Source organism: Onthophagus taurus, chromosome 11, assembly GCF_036711975.1.
Source record: "Onthophagus taurus isolate NC chromosome 11, IU_Otau_3.0, whole genome shotgun sequence".
In the NCBI taxonomy this organism is placed as follows: Eukaryota; Metazoa; Arthropoda; class Insecta; order Coleoptera; family Scarabaeidae; genus Onthophagus; species Onthophagus taurus.
The window spans coordinates 14,699,705-14,723,274 of record NC_091976.1 but is presented as its reverse complement, the minus strand read 5'-3'; the positions used below and the strand labels follow the sequence as shown (position 1 = coordinate 14,723,274).

The 23,570-nt window shown below is 34.6% G+C and overlaps 1 protein-coding gene across 2 annotated transcripts in view; it reads right to left on the bottom strand.

The window, feature by feature from the left end:
- LOC111413751 (LIM domain only protein 3-like) overlaps positions 1 to 23,570 on the bottom strand; it is an 88,336-nt gene that overhangs the window by 36,344 nt on the left and 28,422 nt on the right. Inside the window, exon 1 of one of the 2 annotated variants that reach the window (XM_023044849.2) lies at positions 819 to 984. The exons of the other annotated variant lie outside the window; for it this stretch is intronic. Coding sequence (XP_022900617.1) covers positions 819 to 896 — 78 coding nt within the window. The 5' untranslated portion in view covers positions 897 to 984. Of the gene's footprint in view, positions 1 to 818; positions 985 to 23,570 lie in introns of those variants that run through there. 2 annotated transcript variants of the gene reach the window in all.

The following is a 23,570-nucleotide window of genomic DNA, read 5'->3' as shown; positions in this document are numbered from 1 at the left end:
AACGAGAAAATATTTCTCCCTCAATTCACGAAGGAGGATAAAGAGGGAGAAAAGGAGTATTATTATGGTTTTCTTTTTAGTATTATTTGATTGGTTTCAAAACCGGTTAATTGGAAACCGGAGGATCGCTTCAAAACCTTAATTACCAAGCAAGGGATTAATTGCGATTTTTGTGGTTAATTAATTTCGGTGTCCTAATTGGATCTCTCCACCTTTTTCAACTCTTTACCTATATTAATTACGAGAAATTATCGAAGACCATCTGTTGGAATAACCACTGATAACTTATTACAAACAAAAATAATCTCGATAATAATTAGAAAAAGCAATTCCTCCGGGTTTTCAATATATAATTATTTTTTTCATTTTCGTTTTCTTTCATTTTTATATTTACGTAACACGAACGTTTCATTTTAATTAACCAAGCCCCGTATGTTTTGCCATATAAAGCGTCCGAAGCCGTAATAAAAAAAACTATCGTTGCTTAATTACCACTTCAATTATTATTTATGCCGTTTTTAATTCCACTTTAATGTGAAAATGGTCAATTTTCGTTTTCATTTTTATATAAACGTTTATGACGCGCAAATTATTATTAGTATTTTTTTCCCTTTTAATAACTACTTTAATTGGAAAATCAAAACAGATATATCATTTTTTTGATTAAAAAATAACATAATAAAAATATTCTGTGATGACGTGAGAAGACATTTTAATTAATAATAATTACTTCATTAAAAATGATGAAGATAATAATAAAAAAAATCGTTTTTGATATCTCAAACATATCTTTAGATAGTTAATTAATAAATTCTTACTTTAAACGTATCTCCACTATCCTCTTCAACCTTCTTATTTCCACGAAAACCCCCGAAATGATTCTTTTCCATAAACATTGCTAACCCAAACTCAAAAAATCTTTTAAAAGTCGTTAACACTGAAAACCTTTTTCAAAAATCTTTCAAAATCATTACAAAAAACATTAACAAAAAAAGAAAACTACTCATTCAACATGAAATTATTTAATTTTAATAAAAGAAATCACTAAGAATCACTTTGAGACACTTAAAATAGTTCGAGAGGGATCAAATTTGAGCACGATGAAGACTATCTCTTCACTTCGAACGTCGGAGGGTAACTGGCGTTGACTCTCGAAACGATCGCCGCCGCGGCGTGTTGTTTCCCCTTCCACAAGTTGGTGGATTGCCGCCGCCGCCACTGGCTACGGGACTCTGAACACGGGGGCTTCTCTCCGAAAATTCTCCCCCGGACCCCAATTCCGACGATTGTTGAGCCGAGAATACGGGGCCTGATTCGAGGCCCTCGATTGTCGGCCTCGATTCCGCTTTAATTAGGGCCGATTGTGCGGACATTGCATCGATAAATACCGGACAATTACCGGCGAGAAAGAGAACTCCGGGGAGGACAACTTCGCTGCTCGAGAGAGGCTTGATTGAATAAAAAAACCGATTGAAAATGAAAATGAAAAGAATTTAAAACGAGCTGAAAAAAGTTAGCAGCCCTTTTTGAAGCAAAATTGAAGGTCACCAATTTGTTTCCTATTGTTATTTGATTTTAGCTTAGCCAGTTTCTTTTAAATCAGGTAGAAATATAGGAATTATGAAACGATTTTCGATTAAAGCATAAAGTCTGTCATTTCAATTAATTGAAAATAAAGGTAAATCTTTCTTTATAAAGACTCAGAAACGCAAAAAAGCTTTTCACAATTATACATTATGTACGGGTTTTACCCATGTTGATGTATTGATTAATAAAAAGGATTTAATTATTGAAGACCTATTTAAGATTATCTATTATTTACGCCAAATGGATAATTAAATAACATTAATACTGTCTTTTTTATCTTAAAATGTATTAAATATAGAAGCGTAACGATCTGATATCTCTGCAGGTCCATTCGAAAGTGAAAAGTTCAATTATTCTGCAAATTCTAACTGTGATGTTTATGGTAATTCAATGCAACTTACTAATCAATAGTATTAAAGCAACTAATGATGTTAAAAGCCGTCGGAATACAATTTCCTGAGCTTATTCTTCGCGTGTCTTCCTGTACCTAGTTCTATACCCTGTCAGTTTGGATATTCCTTCCATTCTGTATCCACTAAGACTTCCCAATAGGATTATCCTTCTTGGGTTCTTGCAAACAAATTATGTGTCTTGCACATTTTAGACTGACTTAGATTTTTTTGACAAGCTCATAGGTATGTCGACTTTTCTTATGTTGTATGCTTTGTATTGCAATGAACCAGCTTGTTTGGTATACTATAAGACCTTAGTAACAAATATAACAATTTGCAAGGATGACAATGGATTCATTTTGAACAAAACGCTGGAGGTGAGGAGGAGATAGAAGGAGTAGTTTGACAAACTTTTAACATCAGAGGAAGATGGTGAAGACGAACAAAATATGAATATCATTGGAGACGACATTCAAATATGGTGAAATGAACTACAAAGGCATCACACTCCTAAGTACCACCTATAAAGTGCTGTTACGCATCATATACCAATGTTTTGAACTTGAATTCGAACGAAATCTGGAAAAATATTAAAGTGGATTTAATCCAGATTGCTCAATTGTAGATCACATCCACACTTTGTGGAATATACAACAAATTCTTCGAATATAACGTGGCCCTTGCTAAAATAAATAGAAAAAAATACTGCAACACCATGCACAACTGATAAGAACAGAAGCTGATAAGCGTGATAGTTAGCGTGAACCAACTGAACCATAGGAAACTGTCAGAATTCATGGAGAGAAAGACAAATGCTGAAAACAGAAATATGAACCGATAAAAGATGGTATGAAAAGATGGTAGAATGTGGTTAATAAAAAAGAACCACAAATTAGACCAGCTCATTGATGGTGCAGGCATAGTAGGATACAGAAAAACCAGTGAGTAGCATTGTTGGGACATCTGAAAAGGATGCAGAGAGTCAGAAGAGTGCATAGAATTGTAAAGTGGGTACCATAAGGATAAAGAACTAGAGAATCACCAAAGAAAAGATGGAAGGATGACGTGATGGAAGATGCTAGGATGGTTGGTGTTAAAAACTGAAAGCGTGCGGCATCTTACAGAAATATCTGGGCTTAACACTAGACAAAAAAGTAACACACAACACATTAATACGACACTACGCAAACCTAACGTTAAGCTCGGGACTCTCTACCCCCTTCTTAACAAATTCAACAATCCAAACCGAAATAAAAAAACACATCATCAAATTTTTCAACCCATCAGTGAAAAACCACTCCTACACTTCCCACATAGGAACCACAAACACTACATAAACTTCAAACCCACACACAGACTAACACATCACATACTCTTATAATAAATTCCCACCATCAAAATTAGATACTGACAAAGAAACTTTTTCTAGGACACGTCACTAATCGCCCAATTATTGTTTTATTCTTTAAAATGTTTTATTGTAAGTACGAAGTCTTTCACAGTCGGTGTTAATTAAACTAAAACTAGAACTAACACTAGACCTAGAACTAGAAACGTTCTGGATAAGCTGTGCGTCTTTTGAAAAAAATTTTGACGTTTCGGATGCCATGTTGCAACCTTCTTCAGAAATAAGTTCGAAGTGTGTCACTTCGAATTTGTTTCTGAACACAAGTTCGAAGTGTTTCACAAAACAAAATATTTTATTTTTTGCATCTTGCAAATCGGAATGACCCGTATTGTGAGATATGCCAAAGTCCACAGGGACAGAATAGATACTCCTTGCCAAATTAGGTGTTACAGTTACGAGTTGTCTTAGTAAAATTACAAAATGATTCAAAAATTTCCAACTCCGTTATTTGTTCAAATATAGAAAAAATGATCATACAAAAGCATGACTATCAAAATGTAAAATTGGAACAAGCACAAACAAATCAATAAGTTAACCTGCAATTCACGTGGAATACTATTTAATTTTAAACTGCGTACCCACACGCATAAAAAAACACGGGATAGATATTAATCGGACGAAAATTCTTCTTCATCATTACTATTACATTGTTAATCGTGTTTGTCTTTAATCTATCAAGAAAATGTTATGATATTATTAAATGGAGGACACATAAATTTGTGCTACTTCACTAGGATTTAAATGTAAGCATTTTCCTTCTCATCTTATCCACTTCAAAGTAGTTAGGAATTTTTTCCTGAATTAGGTTTGCAATAAGTAGGTCTCACGGAGTTTTTTTAGCTGAAGCAGGTTTGTCTTATAATGCCTAATGTACCTTATAGTATGCTGTATTAATAGCTGTCTCATTAAGGTAAGTTGATTGCATAACATTAACATATTCCAACTATGCTCATTGAATATACATTCTAGTTCTCTTGTAGGATCTTTGCACTCTGGAACATATTAACACATATATTTTGTGCAGTTTCACATATTCTATTACTGTCTTGTATTTTTTTCATTGATTGGATCATTATTCCATATTCTCAATCATCATTGTATGTTTGGGGTTTTTAGTAGTTTTGCCTATATCAGACAGTGGTCTCAAGCAAAGTTGGCTTGATCATATAATCACACATTTATCAAAACTTATGTTCAACAAATGATATTCTTATTCTTTCTTAGGTCTTATCTTTATATTTCTGAACATAGCAAACATAATCAATCTGAATCCATTGTTGCATAAAGTTTAATGTAGCCTGTGTTTATTGTTATGCAAACAAACAAACAATTATAAAAAATGATTGCAATTTTTTATCACCAATTTTTTTTTGTTTAGTTTAGTCAGGAGCTTTATTAACACCTACCAAGTGCTTTACCAAGTGAGGAACTTATATATTCAGAGAATATATGCTACTCAGAGTGTGTTAAAGTAGTGCAGACAATAGTGCTAGTGAGCTCAGTAATATTTTTCTTCGAAGCAATAATTCATAACGAAATTTTAGACCTGGTGGATGGCAGTTTCATTTGGGAATCTCAGACCATCCACTATATTACAATGTCCTTACAATAACCTCTTTCAGATTTTCTCTTGAGATATTCTATGGTTTATTTTTTTTTTTAAACATTTATGAAACATATTTTGATGAACCACAAATCTTGGCAGACTTTGTGATGGAACTTTATGAATTAAAATGTAATCTTTATCAGTTCTCTAAGTTTTGCTGGTATATTTAATAACCTTCATCAGCAGATATGAATAGGAATAGATTTGATGTTAAGACAGGAAACACTATTAATTTTACCAAAATATGTTAAATCAGTTCTTTGTAAATAAGGAGAGTTATAGTTAGAAGTGTGATGATAAACGCGACTGTAAGATTTACTGCGATATGTGTTTCATATATTTTAAGGTTTACCAACATATTATGTCATGAAAAATATTTACTTCACTCGAGTCAGGCCAGCAAGCTTTTTTAGTATATATCATGATACTGGGGAAATTTTTCATGGCTTATTGTTTCGATTCTGGTAGCGTAGGTCTAATTTGCCGAGTAGGTGGCAACATGTATGATATGAAGAGTTATTTTGAGACCTGTAATATTTTCTCTGTGCTTTAATTATTTCTCAAACTACTTGGGTGATGATGTGAAGCTTTTGCTATTTACGGATGATGAAGATTGACATTGCTGGTCACCGGCTACAATTAGAAAAGGCTTGCATCCGCTAAGAACAAGTTTGTAACTTCAGCGATTGTGTGAACTCCTACTACGACTATACTTATGATACTCTCATTGTTTGGTCTTGGACAGAGATGTGCTGGTGACTTGCACTCTGCCAATATGTTAGGGTTAACGGTTGTTTTTCCCCATTTAAGATTCGAAAATCAAAAAATATTTTCCTACTGAGCATATTTCTCGACTGTCTGTAGGTTTTGTTTCTTAGGCCTTGATGCAAATTCAGATAGGGTAGGATCAGCATAATGCAAATAGCAGTTATTTTTCATGACTAAGTTGTTGATATTGCTGAAATTGTTGTTTGATTAAATACAACAATAACTTAGCAAAGTTTCAATTTAAGCAAAAGATAAAATTAACTTACATCGCAATATGTTAAACCGGCGTATATTCCGATAACGCACGTGTACAATAAAACTAACGACGTGCTAACATGAGAAGCGTGGAAGATAAATTACTTAAAACAAATATATCATATCTCAAGTTTTGAATCTAAATTGTTTTGTGTTAAAGCACAACCACTTTCCTGAAGAACCACCGTCATATTTCTTTTGCCTTAAACGTTTCTGTAACCATTAACCTATGTACTATCATAATAGCTTACATTGAATTAACAAACAAAAGGAATTTTGTTGCTTAAACTTGAAAACATTGAAGATGTAATTTTTAAATTAAAACTGAAGGTCATCAGTTTCCTTTACTTGTTGATTAAAACTTAGCTATTAATACCGATTTGGATTATTCCATAAACGAATTTTTCCAAACTGATTAATTAGGTAATTAAATCATTCTGTATTAATTATAAATTATCGCTGATGTATATAGTTTGGAGAACGGACATCCGACGACCCATGTCGATCCTCTTCCCCTCTTCTCGTCGTTTGTTCGTTTCAATGTGACGCTTATCGCGGTCATAATTAATTCCGATTGATAGCGCGTCCGTATTGCGTCAGTTTGTTCTTCCTCGTCCGTGGCGATTAATTAGTCGTTAATTAGAGTTTCTAATCCGCTAATTGTGTACACTGTGAAAATATTGAGATACGCGTATGGAGGCGAATCGAGCGAACAAGCAATGTCGGTGATGGTGTTGGTGATGATGATGATGATGATGATGGAACGGCTCCGTGAGGCCGCTAATCGAGCCCTCGCCGCTAATTTGCAATTTTGTTATAATTGTGCGAAGGATTAATGACCAATTAGGATGAATTCCACGCCTACAATCGGCCTAATAGTTATAGTTGGGTTATTAAACGTTGAGAATAAGGTGCGAAAACGTAGTGTTAATGAGATTCCTTAGCGTTTCTGAGGATATTTTAAGATTTTCAACTTGATTTCTTGGATTTATAATCAGTTTTGTGCTTCTGTTGCATTACTCTCAGGTCTCCCAAAATAATCTCGGTCGTAAATCGGTAAATTTTAAGTCCCCCAGTGCCATTAATATCGGACCGGAATCATTTTTGGATTAACTCCAGCTTGTTTTCGTTCGCGCGTAGCACGTTGTAAACCATCTTAATTTTGTACTTCATCTCAACGGTGACAAATTTTCAGAGTTAATTTAACATTCCGAGACGTTTGCGCTCGATTTCTTGTACGTTAAACGCAACAACATGCCAAATGAATAACATCAAAGAACTAGATAACTTAAAACAATCATTACAAATAAAACAAAACTTATTTTCGGTTATTTATTTTTTTGATGGCCATCTTAAAACACCCAAAAAATGAGATGCCAGATGGTGATGGTGTTGAAGCCCGTCATTAGAGGACAAGTGTGAATCTTCGGTGTGTTCTCGAGGTTCGTCCATTAAAGTAATTAGTAACTGGATACTGCAATTACAGGGCATGACGTCTTGTGGAGGGATACAAAAAAAGGGATCTCTAATGCATTCCTAACGAACTCGCATTGTGTCGAAGCGTCAACGTCAGCGTTTCATTTCTTTCTGTTTCTATTCAAAGAAGTAGAGAGGAGAAATATTTTCTGAATATTTTTTGAAATCTTGGAGATTAAAAACAAAATTTCAATGCAATTTAAATTTTCTTAAGATTGACCTTGTAGAAATATTATAAAAATAATAAATTTATAAGAAACAGGAGATGCTCTTATAAGTTGAATGTATGTTGAAAAAAGCTGATTATATTCAAGATAAATGCCTTAGGTTGGGTTGGATTCCTTAGTTGTTTCTAAACATGGCCTAGAACTCACGATGTGTGAGTACCAGATCACAAATCTGTAGGAAAGCTCTACACCGTACTATCCTGCATGGATATGGAATATGTACCATCATTAATTAAACATTACGAAAGAATGGAGATCTAACATAGGCTTAATGACTTCTTTTAAAACCATCAAGAGACATTATTTAACATTTACCACAGATAGTCTCGTCTGGCATAAATCTTACGTTGGAGCTTTAATAGTAAAAAGTCTAATCTTGCATCTATTCTTCGCTTTTACAAATAATGTCTTCTTCTGTAAATAATCATGATGTTGTTTTGCTTCTGATCATACATTTTCTTACTCTTTCTTACTTTACTTTCTCCTCTGCGTGTAATGTTTTCTTCTGGATATAATATTGATATTAGTTTTGTCCTAGATTTTGTTTCTACGTTTGATTATTTGCTTTTTCCTTAAGTTTAGTTCCGCCTAAAATGGTTAGCTTCTGGGACATTTTGCCTGCAACATTTGTTGTCCAATTTAATATCGATGTGGTATTAATTGAGAACAAATTATGGTCAATTTTAACTCAAAAAAAAACGAGATCGCTTGTAACATGAATTATCCAGATTTAGACCAATATGGTATAAATTGCAACGCCTCGGCTGAATTTAAAACAAAGGATTTATGTAACATTTGTTAACCAATTTTAGGTTAGGTTTGATCGGTATGAATTCCAACGCTACTGTTTTAACATACGAAATCATACATTTTTCACCAATAGTTTAGCAGACATTTAAAATTAACATCGATGGTTAATAGCAGCACTGTAAAGACCGCAAACAACCTTGGCTTATTCAGGCAAAATAAACAATATTCCATTTGTTTTCAGTCAGGTTGCAGTTGTCAGTTTTGAGCGAGTAGTGAGCTCTTTGCCACGAACAGTGAAGTGCGTGCTTCAATATCGTTAACTCTGTATGAGGTGGATTTCAAAGGTGTTGTCCGATTATGAGATATAGGACCTTTACGAACGTGCAGAAACAATCCTGACAGTGATTGCATTATGATTCCCCAAGTAAACGAAACAAGACCATCACTACACCCTCGTATAGCGTTACGCTTCAACGTCTACGAAGAGCTATTCAGAACAATCGCAGAGAAATGTTGATATCAGACATTGTCCTTCTCCACGTCAAAGCAGCTCTTGCAGTCTTTCCGATGGGTTGTGTTTTGTCACCCACCATACAGCTCGGACTTGGCTCCCTCCGATTTTCATCTCTTTGCTGACATGAAACGCTGGCTAAGAGTACAGAAGTTTGTCTAAGACAACGAGCTGCAGCCCAGCGTCGAAAATTAACTTAAAATACGGCGTACGTCGTTACAAAGCGGTTGCCTTGTATGACGAGGGTATTGGAAAATTGGTGTCACGCTATAACAAATGTCTTAGTCAGAATGACGGCTACGTAGAGAAGTAACTGTAAGATGTTCCAAATAGAACAGTTTTTATTTTTGAGGTGGTTTTCATTTTACGTTTGATCGTACTCATTGCCCTATCAGAGATATTGTGAGAACCATTGCCAGTATTTGTATCAACTGAGAAACATTGAGGAGCTTTAAAATCGAAAGTTACTGGGAGCAATTGTATGTCAACGCTAATTGTTGAAACAATATGGAAACTTTTAAAACTGGACATTGACAAAAGGTCAATTTATCGCCAGAGTCGATGTTTTCAAAAAGACCCAAAAAGACCCGGTAATATATGTATGGAATTAAGATAAATAATTAATATGGCAACTATGGGAAAAGAAAAAACAAAAAAACTAAGTCCACATGTCAAGTAACAGAAAAAGAATAGGAGAGAACAAGAAAGAATGAAAATCGGATCAAGCTCTTTTCCAATCAAATGATTGGAAAAGAGCAAATAAAGCTGTCAGCTGAAGAAGGAAACGAGAAGAAGCAGATGACACCAAAACTCAGTCTCAGATAACTGTAGAGACAACAGGTGATTTCTTAGCGAAGCCTTACGCAACTCTGTGGGTAAGTTATTCCACAGAGTTATAGCTTGTACCGTGAATGATCTATGATATATTTCAGTTCGATGAACGGGAAACATGAGTGAGACACCAGACTGTGCTCTAGTAGGAAGACTGCGAGATGCCATGAACTGAAATGCAGTGAACAAGTAAGTTGGAGATTGAGAGGAAATTATCTTGTTTAAATTATCTCTCAACGATGAGCATCTCGAGATGATAACGATATGTGATACATGGTCATACTACTGTTGTCACTTCTCAGGTCGAAAATAAAGCGAAGACAATTATTTTGTAACCTCTCTAATTTATTACTAAGCCTAATCGAAAAGTAGTACACGGCATCGGCATAGTCCAAATGGGGGACAATTAAAGAGTAACAGAGGTTGCGACGAACAATAGGTGGAAGGAAACTACCTTCCAAAGTTTGCGTAGGGAGTAGAAACAGAAATAAACCTTCCTGCAGACAGACTGAATCTGGGGCTGCCAGGACAATGCAGAATCCATCATCGCCACCAAGTTTTTAACTGTTTGAGAGAATTGTATGATGTTACCATCAAGTGTCAGATGGGTATTATTAATGGAGTAAGATTTTTTTAGCAAAGGTCTTGATCCGAAAACAATAACTTGAATCTTTGATATATCCAAACTCAACCCATGTCATCTAGACCAGTCTAGAACACTAGCAAGATCCCTATTAAGCTGCACCACCGTTGCTGGAAGTTCAACCACAGCTGCAGATGTATAAATTTGGAGGTCGTCTGCATATAGGTGAAAGTTGCACTTAATTATCTTAGTAATGCAATATATGAAGACCGAAATGAGAACTGGACCCAAAACACTGTATATAATACATTAGAATTGTCGGAAAGTCATTGAATGCTATTAAGAAGTTAGCTATTGAAACTAAATGGGATTTAGAAAATCTGAGGAGATTCGAAGCAATTATTGAAGTTGTATGGCGTATCAGAACTTGTTCTAATACTCCCTTTTTACACCCACAAACTCAAAGACATAAGTTATATGATAACACCAACTTATTTTTTGCAGTTATTAATTAAATTATATCAATTCTTTTCTTAATTTTTATTTGTAATCAAAACACAATCTAAAATATAATTAATATAAAATACAACAGTAGTAATTTTATGAATTGATTGTAAGAACAACACGAATCGTGGGTGATAATAAAATGGATTGGTCGTCATCAGAGAGTGATATAGGTGGTGGTAAGAGTCGAACCATACTCACACAAGCAGACAGACCGCCTCCTGCTGGTCACTGTATCTATCCCGAACTCCTCTAATACACTTAGAGAGTCCGTGCATATATCAAACATCTGGCCATTATCGAAATTGACTGCCGGTAATCAACTAAAAAGAATTCCAATCCACTTACACCGAGCATCCATATTTCCGGTCTTCCACTATTCCGTTCTTTATTCCTTATACGATCCGGTCACTTGTACTACCACCTACTGCTACTACTTGTTTATACCATCCTGAACAAAATCAACCACTATTGTATTGTGTATAAAGCAAAAAGAAGGCAATCAATAAGGTTTGTTTTATTATGATCTTGAGAGATTATTACTTTCTTCAAACAAGATTTGGAAAGAAGTTTCTATTAGAAATTATCCCAAATTTCATTTTAAGAGTTAATTTAAACCAAGGCCCGTTTCTTATCAGTCATAACTAAATGTTAATTTGTCTTAGAGACATATTCATCAGTCTTTCGAAAATTGTATTGTTTTTTTCTTGCTGGAATCGAAAAACATTGAAAACTAAAATCAAATTACTGGGCCATTATAATTCGATCGAGTGAATGAGTAACGGGGTACCATTACGTGCTGGGGGGATTCGAAGTAATAAGGGCGGGGTGGTAGAAATTTCTTTAATCAGCTAATAACCGAGCACCGTTCTCGATAACTTAAGGTTATAAGTGTCGATTCCGTTGAGAAGACAGGGCGCCTCTACAGTAGCCAGAGCCTTTTAAGTAAATTGAAAGCTCCCCCCGCGTCGATTCGGCGACTTGGGGGCTGCTGCCGTCGTTTCGGACACAAAACAGCTCCCCTACCATAAACACCACCCTTTTTTCCCCATTCTTCTCCATCTCTCATCCCCCCAGTTACCGTCGTTATAAATTTACTTTTATCGAAAACTCTCTAGTTGTACTCATACTTTGGCTTTTATTGAGTTTAAATCTTCTTTGATCGAAAGTTTTAGCGAGAAATTGATGTTTTCCTTTTAATTTTTTTCCTCTCAAAGTTAATTTGTTTTGCAAGAAGCCTTTTTTAAGACAATGCTGAGCGCAAATATGCGGGTTTTAGTCATTAAGTGTGTCGAACGGAACATATGGTTAATGACGGACGCAATGCGGAGCGGAAATTGCATTTTTAACGCCTCTTTTATGGTTCTCCTTGTTTGGTTTAATTTTTTTTGAATATGCAAAGAAAAGGGAGAAAAGGACGCCATATGATAAGTACACGCAACAATGCCATTCGATTCATAATGAAGGATTTTTAATTAACTTTTTAATTTCATAATGAGTTTAAATGTACAGTCTACACAAGAAAAATAATTAATGAAATTAATCGTCAAATCCTTCGTTTAAAACCGTATTCAAGCCAATAATCAGTTAATTTTGTATTTTGAATAACGAATATGTAAGATTTTAACCAGGTCTTTTCAGCGAAGTCACAGCAAAAGCCTTGTTGAAACATTCCCTATAAACTCACATTCCAAGAAGCTTCCTGAAGAACACCAAGCTTATGCCTATTCGGCTGAGGTTCCTCAAAGAGATGTGACTAATATGTAGAGTGTAGCTATACAGCCGTTAATTGGACAATTGCTGCAATGCTACAATAGGTATTGCTAATGGATTAAGGTAGATCAACTCCTTCCAACCCACGAAGTTAACCTCATTTCTGCTGAATACCTTTGACTAGTAAAGGTTGCCAAGTGAGAAAATCAGTGGAACTAAGTGTATAGTGCAATAGCATTCATCGATATTCAAATAACGGTCTTTTGTTTGGTACCTTCTGAGATATGAAATGTGACGTAACAATGCGATGTCACAATCTTTTGCAAGAGATATCTACAGTGTGTTAATTAATTATCGTACCCGACGTCATCATTGCAAGTATGCAACCAATAACGCAAATCGCATATTGCAATACCAGTATTGTGATATTGGTTGTATACTTGCAGTAATAGACATTGAGGCACGATTAGAGCGATAACATCCAAAACATTCTACTGGCTTTACGAAACTGTACTTAGAAGTAAATGAAACACTTTCACGATATTAACAAATGGTTAAATTAGTGATTTCTAGTAGGATAAGTAAAAACTTCCATTACTACAATAAATTTATTTGATCTACGTCTTGTATGTTTGTAGAATTAGAGGATGGCTTAGAACGATCATCTATAAATACATCTATAATACGATGTTTACGAAGAGGGGAGAATTATTTAACATAGATGCTGCAGAGCACAAACAATAATATGTTAGAGTGACAATATGTACTGCCATAAAACTCGTTGATCAATTAACATTAGTAATAACCTTTTTCATTGGCCTCTATCACAGAAAATGTCGTGTCACAAAGAAATAACCAACCCTCACTTACAAATAATTAAGACGTAGGCCAATCAATTTATACAAAGTTTACTTTTGATGATTAATCATTATCTCATCAAACAACATGAAACGATGTTGTTGTAGTTGCAGTTTCTCAAGAAAAAGTGTATCGTTCCAGATCTGTAACCATTAATTGCTAAATTTGATATGTCCTTTAGCATTTTCTATGGAAAAGAAGAGAGTAAAACGACACTTGTAGGTGTAAATAGGTTTATTGTAAATATGTAAGACGACTATTCAAGGTAATAAAGGGAACTTACTAAGTTACAAGTAGAAATAGAGACCGTTCCAACTAACATGAGAGGTAATGTGTCAATGACCAACCAAATTTGTATCAATCATTCAAAGCACAATGTCTGCTATCAAAGTTAATAAAAAAATATTTGTGCATTGTAGACGACCAACCGCCAGCGCTCAATGGGGTTGTATTGGAGGGCCAGCTGAATATTTTAAAAACTACGAAACACATTTTAAACATGCGGAACTGCGAAATGGTGCTGCAGGTTGGTGGACCTTATTCGATGACCTCGACATCAACGTCAAGGAGTTTGAAGCACATATTACTGAAGAGCAGTCACCTGGGTATATTGACCAGTCATTATAGCAAATATTTCAGACAAAAAGAATGAGAGGGTGAATTAGTATATATTTTTCTAAGAAGACACTGCTACGAGCAATAGTTGCTGTAATAATCTTTGAAGATCGGGATTGCTTCATAAACCCGAATGAATCTGTATACACATATGAAAACTGTCAAATTTTTCAGAATACGCGAGTTGCTATTCTGGTTATGTTATTCTGAAAAACATATTCGTTCCTCGTAAAGTCAGAATGATCCCACAACTTTACAACCTACGGCATAGCAGGCAAACCCAAACGCTGAGCTGTAGATACTGGTGAATTAAATGAGCTTCAGAATGACAATGATGAAGTCATACGCAAGTGTTGTATTCTCAGTTAAGAATAAAGACACGATGATTTAGTGCAATTTATAACACAGAGCTGCAACCGTCATCCTATGTCATCTGCTTAGGATGATGATAAATCTTATAGCATTAATCCATAATACTTCAACTTTAAATTAAGAGTTCCCTGACTCAATGGTTTAAGAAGCCCTATTTTGTGGTGTTCAGTTACACGCCTAGAAATATTGAAGCCACAACATACCGCAGATGATGTAACAACATTACAATACCGTTAATCATAAAACTTTGAACATCGCGTTGGTTTCAGTTTAGGTTTCATCCGAGAAGCTGCCGTCTTCCAATGAATTAGTGACGCTAAATCAGGCATCTGAAGTCCTGTCATAAAGTAAGATTTTCATGCGGATTAATTGATTTATTGTTGTACTGAAGATAAAATAAGTGGTAAGTCGTACTTCAAGCTAAAATCTTGATATACTTAATCAAAGCTTAGAGTTTAGGCCCTAAAGTTAGTGGTCATCGTTAGTTGGCGTAGTTGGTGACCGTTTCATTATGGGTGTTCGTTCTGATTTTTAAATATTTATGAAACAAGTTACCCCACAATGCTTAACTTATCATTGCATGATACATCGATATGTTTTGGCTGTTAACACGCTACTCTCAAATTTCCTGAGGGTGTTTAATGACATAGTGAAAATTTGCAATCATATTCGGATCAATGCAACAAATTTGAGAATTTTCAAGAAATTTGATGCACTTGTGTTCTACACCGAATCACACCGCTGTCAAGGCAAAATGTTTTAAACAGATTGTTTGAGATGCGAATAGCTTTGTTCTTAGAAAATTGTAAAACAGAAAAGGGGAAGAACTTTTATACAAAAATAAAAGACAAGGCATTTATTCGACTCTATTTGTGGTATTTGACTGACATTTTCAGTAAAATCAACATTTTATATCACTCATTACAAGGAAATATGAGCAATATTCTGATAGTGCAAGATAAGATTGCTAGTTTTTTGCGAAAACTAGAACTTTACAAACGTAGAGTTTGGTGACATATCGATTTTTATGCACTTGTCCGAAACATGAAGCGCATACAACGCAGAAATATGCTATTTCACTGATTCCATAGTTCAGCATCTATCTTCTTTGATAAATTCGTTGAACCAATATTTCCCGGACATGGAGAACTGTCAAGCTTTATCCTGGATACTGACACCATTTTCTACAGATGAAGAAATCTTCAAAGAGGAAGATGTTTTAACTAAACTTCAGTTTCTCGAACTACACCAAGACAGTACAGCACAAGTGGAATTCCAAAATTATGACTTAGCTACGTTTTGGACAAAAAAACCAGGGCAAATATTTTATTTTAGCCGACAGGGCTAGAATTCTAGTCCTATTTTGGGAATACATATAGATGTGACAAAATCTAGGAATCTGCTCAGCGTAGAGCATGACTTACGATGTCCTTTATTAGAAAGTAAACTAATCAAAAAATCTTGTTAAGAAGAAATTATTATTCAAAATGTATGTGTAATATATTTAATAATAATAACATTATTATAGTACTGTATGGTATTTTTTATGAAGGGGTAAATCCCTATTCTCAGGCAGGTCATAAGGATAATGATGGCGAAAAGGTTAAGAAACACTGGTTTAGGGTGTTGAAACGCTGGTCTTCCGGCTGGAAGCTGACTCAAGATTTTGAATGGTGCCATCAATTATCGACGCAATAAGCTCAGGAACATCGGAAGGAAAGTAAGATTCAAGTTAGGATTTGACCTTTACTGGAAACGCTAAATTCAAACTATAGAAGTTAAAAAACGTAATAAGGAAGGATGGTGGTTGTTACTCCAACATCTTTCTCGAAAGCTTACACCTTGTAATGAGCGTGAACTTTTTAGATTCGGAATTTTAATTGTTAAATTTAGAAGAGCAGGATATGTTTAGTTATTAAATCTAGGAGAAGCAAAAAATATTGAAATAGCTTTTAGCAGTGCAAAATTCCTTCTCTAAATGACATCGTATCTGCCTTGCTACAGTAATGAACTGATACATCTACTAAAGTAATAGTAGTAATAAATTGTGATAGTCCAATGTTCCTTCTACCCTGTGTACTGTCAATACTTTTGTGAAATCCCATTGTGGACAGTCTTATTAAATACCACAAAAAGCTAACTCTTTCACCAACGGCTACCCTGACGATGTTATTATCTTTGTCAAAAATGAACACGTGACAAACTTAGCACCTATTTTTGTATGGTCAGTAATCCAGAAAAATTTATTTCTTGTTAAAAACTTAGAATTGCTAATAGCTGGAAAGCGGTTATAGCGCTCAGAGGCTAAAATCTTATCTTAAATGGTATTTTTGACTCAAATAAGTAAAATTAAAAATCATTTAAGATAATAAAAGTATGATTATTGAAAATTATAAAAAAAGTAGTAACTAAAGATGTCAATTTTTGATATTAATCACATTAAACTTTCCCTTCGAACAAACTTCTTATTGTTATAAAAGCTAGGGGGCGAGATTTCCGGCGGTGTTAAAGGTGTTTTAAAGAGGTTGTTCGAATGAATTACTATCTGTTAAATCGTTAACCCTTCGACGCTTTCGCTTCTCCTTAACGTTTCAATGGTTAAACGAGAAGGAAATTTATTATTGTCCCGTCTAGTCTCATTAAAATACATCGCACACGACTCGAAACTGATGTCCTCTATAATTTAATATACGGTGGAGGTGTTTTGGTTTGGGTTGTTTGTAACTATATAACGAAAATCGATTCACTCCGCGCCGGTAATCAACGTGTTTTCAGGAAATCCACCGTTCGAAAACTTTTTAAATTGACCCAGCAACGGTGCTGCCATTATTTAAATTGCTTAAAGGTCGGGAGCGATTTGTTTACCTAGCAAGTCGGGAAACGTTCGTCTTCAAGGAATTAGTCGCTTCCCCAAAAAATCGAATCTCAATTAGTCTAATGGTTGATCAATTAATTTGAAAACAGTTTCGACGATTTCATCACATAATTACAAAAAAATCCAATTATTTCTATTGAATTAAAAAAAATGTGGAATTCTTTCACAAACTTAACCCCTCGATATTTCGTCTCCGATGAGTCTCGTTTCAACGTAAACTAAAGGCGGGTCTGTTAGTTTTTTTTCGTCGACTTATGTCTAATAAATCTTTCAGTCAGCATCGTCTCAACTCGTCCATCCGTTCGATATCTTTTGAGTTTGTTTAAAGTCTTCGTCCGCATGCTAAGGATAACAGAAAGCAGACGTTTCTCAGGCGGGACACGAACATAGGGCTTAAAAATGTCACGTTAGGTGCAACCCTTGTGACTAATTGATTGTCATTAGTGGGAACGTAAACTTATTAAGAAAAAGATAAACAAGGTTATTTTGAAGGACACGAAAAAAAATTTGGAAAGAGAACACTTTTTGTGCGGTGTAAATATCTTAAAGATCCGTAACAAAACGAAATCCGGGATTATCTAGAAATCCGTCTCGATTTTCTGGTCTGTTTTCGCAGAACCTAATATTCCCTTTTTCGACGGGCGAGAGGAGCGACCTGTTGCACGTTGCCATCCCTTCGCCCTTCAAACGGTGCTTTTCTAAAAAAAACTTTCCAATGCCTCAATCGTTCAAACACCTTTTTAAAGTTCCCTCCAATAAAAAGAAATCTTTCTTGATCGTATCCAATTTTCAATTCAATCAATGAAAAAAAGATGTGATAGTAAGAAAGGTTCAAAAATATTCGTAAAGTTTTTCATACTTTGTGTATAGGATCTTTTTTTGTTCGTCTTGGTGCTCGTGTTTGCTAAATGACTGGGACAGCTGTCTAAATATAAGAAGAAACGTCGGCAACTCCGGTGACAGAGATACTCCCTCCCGAGGGGCCCCCCTAAGGATTTATCGCTGTTTACGTACCGCCCGTTGAACGTTTACTGCTATTTAAACACCACGTTCCGAAGGATGTATGCATTTACGTCGTCTTCAAGAACGACAACTTGAAATGGATTCATTTTTAAAAGAGAACTAAAAATATATGTTTCAAAAATATCTTCTCGTTTTAATATATCATAGTTTCTATTCGAAAATTAGTTAAGAGATTATAAAAAAAAATTAGTCTAAACAAAGTTTAAAAAAAAAGTCCGAGAATGGACCTCCCGTGATGAGGAATTGTAGGTGTGAAATGATGCATTATTTACCAGAATGTTATTAGTTAAAGTTTCAACATTTAGAAACGATCAAAAAAAAATCGTTAAGTGGCCGCTCGAAAGTAATGTCAAAGGGCTATTCTACTAGTATATTATAACTGTTGAATCAGTTTTTGTTAAAGTCAGGCGTAGTTGTCCTTAATTCTAGATCAAAACGTGGTGTTCATAAAACAAACCTGAACAATATTGTCATATCACAATCAGATATTCTCGTAACGACGACGCATACAAAACCTTCACCAGATCTGATAATATTCGTCAATTGTCAAAATTACATCTTATCTATTCATCCATTCTATTGTTTGAAAATTTCTAATAACACATTAATTTATTAGATATCTGTTAGAAGAATGTATGAAGAATGCTGCCAATGTTATGATACAAGGAAGAATGGTCCACAATAAAATCCTTTAAGGAGGTACTGGTGCCCAAAGCGCAAGTTCTTTCAAATGAGGAAGAGATCAAATACCGAGCGCAGACTGGAGCTGACAAGAAACTGGAAGGTTCAAAAGTTAATTCAGAATTGATACATTTTTAATTTTTTTGAAAAACTCGTAGGTACATATGTCAAATATCAACTGACACAAAATCGAATTTTGCCAATGGTAAAAATCTTAGGAAAAACAATGGTTGAAACATTTACGACTGGAGTTTGGAAAATTTGCAGCAAATCTGGGTGGACAGCATCGGAGACTCATCGTCTTTAACTCGCTGGCACTGCTTCTATAATCATCAAATCGCGTGGTGGTTTTGGAGAAATCCAGAAGTTGTTGTTAAGGTTCGGCGAGGATTTGCAATTCTTGGTAAGAATTCGTATAAGTAAATTATATAAAAAATTCGTATCAGAAAATTTGACATTTGGCCATAACAACAAACATATTCAACGTAGTTTCTCAAAATTACTTTGCACATTTTTTCCGACGAAAAGTGTCTACCGGATTCTTCATCACCACACAAAAAGAAACATGGAAAATTAACAAGACAGAAATAGGTATCAATAATGTATGACTTATTCTCCTTATGACAAATGGACTTACTGTAACTGTTGCGGACATTGAACATAAAGTTTCAGGATACAGATGAATATTGATATTAATGCAGTAACACTTACACCGCAGAGTATTGCATTTTCCGTTGCACGACATTTGAAGAAAAGAGAAGGATGATAAAGTTGGGACTAGGTGAACGATTTCCGAAAATCACAAATACGTAGTTGCTTATGTCCGAGAAGGAATGCGAATCCTGGACTACGTGCGAGCTGTAATAGTGGAAAAGGAGAGGGAAGAAAGAAGAATCCAAGTTGCTTGCGTGCTTACGGAAGAAGCAGTAAGGAACATGAGAGGACGAAGTAAGGATAGATGACTAGGATGAGAGGAATCTTCCCCACTCATCCGGTGTGTATTGGAATAATATTATTTCAAAAAATCATTTTGGTTTGTTTTACCCAATAAGGAAGAGATGTGATCTCCAGACTGAGGATCCGATGATGAAGGGGAAGAGGAGAGGAACTGTTAAGTGAGTGTCGATTGGGAGAGGAACTCCTCGTCCAAGTATGTAAATCAATTCGCATCATTTGAAAAGTAAAACAATTATTTTTCCCCCATAACAATAACACACAATATCTGGTGCAGATGGCGGGGATCCCATGGAAAGTAGAAAGAATGTCCTATACACCGACCGGATGATGGAAAAAGGGAGGAAGAACGGTGAAAGGAATATCGAAGGAAATTTAGAATGCATGACAAGAAGAGAAGAAGCAGGTATTTGGAGGAAAAACTCCGAAGTAATGCCTTAAGGGCGATTCTGAAGAAGAAAAAGAGGGAAAGGGGGAAAAGAGGGTTTTAGTTAAATTATCTATAATTTCGACATCTGCTTGCATACCTTTTAGGCTTTCCGTCTCCACACATTAAGGCGGCAAGAAAGTGGGGATAGTGACTTTCAAGGATGATTTCTAAAACAAAACAATGTGAGTTTTATTGTAAAAATGGGGAGCTTAAAGCATTAGCTTTGGTAAAAAGATATATTGTCAAGAACTAAAACTAACACTATCGCTAGAACTAACACTAAACGTAGAAGTCACTTGTTCAAAGTGTTGTTTCTGAATTTCGAAGTCTTGTTTTTGCAGATTGGTTGCATAATCTTATCCGAACACTTTTTCAAAAGACGCAAATTACGACGAAACCGTAATGTTTCTAATTCTAGGTCTAGTGTTAGTTCTAATGATAGTGCTAGTGTTAGTCAATTAACACCGACCGTGAAAGCCTTCGTACTTAGACATATTTTCAAGATGACTGGAATGGAAATTTTATTGAAACTTATAAGTTAGTGTAGAGAAAGAGGCTTTTTTTTATGGCACAGAGGGCGTAAATTACCGCCTCGGTTTTGTTTATTGAAACAACGAAATTCAGTAAGAATATTGAACATTACATTTAGAAACATAATGTGCTGACGCAACATATCTTCCATTTCGTTGGAAAGACAGATAATTGTCGAGAGCAACAGTAGATTAAATATAAAGATGTCTGCTCTTCCTATGAGGAATGATTGGTGAAAATTGATTGAAAACTATCTTCTTGGGTTAGCTAGGAATAATTTTTGTTTGCATAATTTGAGTTAACTTTAAGCTTTTTGAGGTTTTAAGTCTATTAGGCCGACAATAATCCATAACCATTAATATGGGGTTCGAATTAAATTTGTTAAATTAATATAATATTTACAGTGTGTCCCCGGATTGTGTCCCCGTAAGGTATAATTGACGATAAATTTTTGAATTCAAATTCCATCTTTTGCAATTAAAGTCTGGATGTCATAAAACGAAATATAACCAAGTTTTACGTCAAATATCCTCAAAGTACCAAAGTTAACGCAAGAAGTTTGTTAACCGTTGCAGGTAAAGTGTTCTTTCTGAGCAATGTACAACAAAAGTTGATTAAGATAAAATGTTTGTTAACTTAAATTATAGCGATATGCCTAATTTTATTAATTTAGCATATAAAAGAAAAAATGAGCTTTTTCTTGAAAACTTTTTTCTAATATTCCGTTTTACAATAAAAACAAATGATCTGAGTTTTACATCACAACATAAAATATTTATAGTGCAGTGTTATGGATTGGGAAATATTAGTTACAATGCCGTCTTAACGCAATTTGAGGAAAAATTTGGATTTTTAGTAGATAAAAAAACAATGAAGAGAGTTGTTAAAAAATTTTCGGAAACGGGCAATGTGGAAAATAAAAGGAAGGAAAAAAAGCTTTTAGATGAACATGATGCGGGGTCGATTGTTGCAGTAACGAACGCAATGGATTACGGTGAGGTGTCGTTAAGAACAAGGGCAGTTCAAGTCGGTATAAGTAAATCCCATTTACAAAGAATTTATCGAGAAAATAAAATATTGCCGTATAAACCAAAATTTAACCACACTATCGAATTAGGTGATGAAGGAAAACGTTTAGATTATTGTTTGTGGCTTGGGTACAAAATTTTGAAAGACAGAACTTTTTTAAAAAACAAAATATGTTCCGACGAAGCATCGTTCACCACTAATGTAGTGGTTACATCACAAAATTGTCGATTCTGGTCAAAGACTAATCCACATTATCGCATAGCTTGTAAACGCCAGTATTTCCAGAAAGTAAATGTGTGGTGTGCTGTTTCGTGGGACGGTGTTATTGGACCTTACTTTATAAATAATTTGGAAATACTAGAAAATTGTTTATTTAATTATCTTCACGGCGTGGATTTAGAAAAACGCAATAAATTATATTTTCAACAAGATGGTTGCGGCCCACATTCAACCATTTTAATTAGAAATTTGTTAAATACGTTATTTGGAAAAAAATGGATTGGTAGATATGGCCCGCACCGTAGCCGCCAAGAAGTCCGGATTTATCTATTATGGATTTTTATTTTTAGAGTTATGTAAAACAAAAAGTGTACACTGAAAATTTTAATAACAGTTTAGACCGTTTAAAACAAAAAATTGAAACTGTTATTAGAGAAATTCCGTTGGACCATATTAGAAAAAGTTATAAACAATGTCGGAAAAGGGCTGAATTATGTGTTAGTGTTGGTGGTGGTATCATTGAATAAGCTTTTATGTTAATTTAGTTCAGATCGAAAATGTTTTGTTAATCTTATGATTTAAAAATCTGCAGTTTGCTTTTATATCCTAAATTAATAAAATTCGGTATATCGCTATAATTTAACATAACAAACATATTATCTTAATCAACTTTTGTTGTACATTGCTCAAAAAGACCACTTTACCTGCAACGGTTAACAAACTCCTTGCGTTAACTTTGGTACTTTGAGGACATTTGACGTAAAACTTGGCTATATTTCGTTTTATGACATCCAGACTTTAATTGCAAAAGATGGAATTTGAATTCAAAAATGTATCGTCAATTATACCTTACGGGGACACAATCCGGGGACACACTGTATGTAGAATGATTTTATATACAGGGTGATTCAAAAAACCGCTGAGAGACTTCTAGGGCAGGTAAACATCAAAAATTAAGATGAAAAATCTGAATATACATGGGGTCGCAAATGCCTCCTTAACGAGATATAGCGAGTTAAAGTTTCTTTAAAATTAAACATTATCTGCAATAAAAAGCCCTTTTTTAAAAATATTGTCTACGCCATTGCTAATTTTGTCAAACAGCAGTATTTTCGTGTAAAGTGTTCAATTATCTATCAATTGATCTCTTACAAAACTTTAATCAAAGCAATAGTTTACAAAAAAAACACGTTTGTAGAAAATTTGTTAATCCAATCAAAAACTGTTGCTTTAATCAAAGTTTTGTAAGAAATCAATTGATAGATAATTGATCACTTTACACGAAAATACTGCCCGTTTGACAAAATTAGCAGTAACGTTCAAAATATTTTTAAAAAAGGGCTTTTTATTGCAGATAATGTTTAATTTTAAA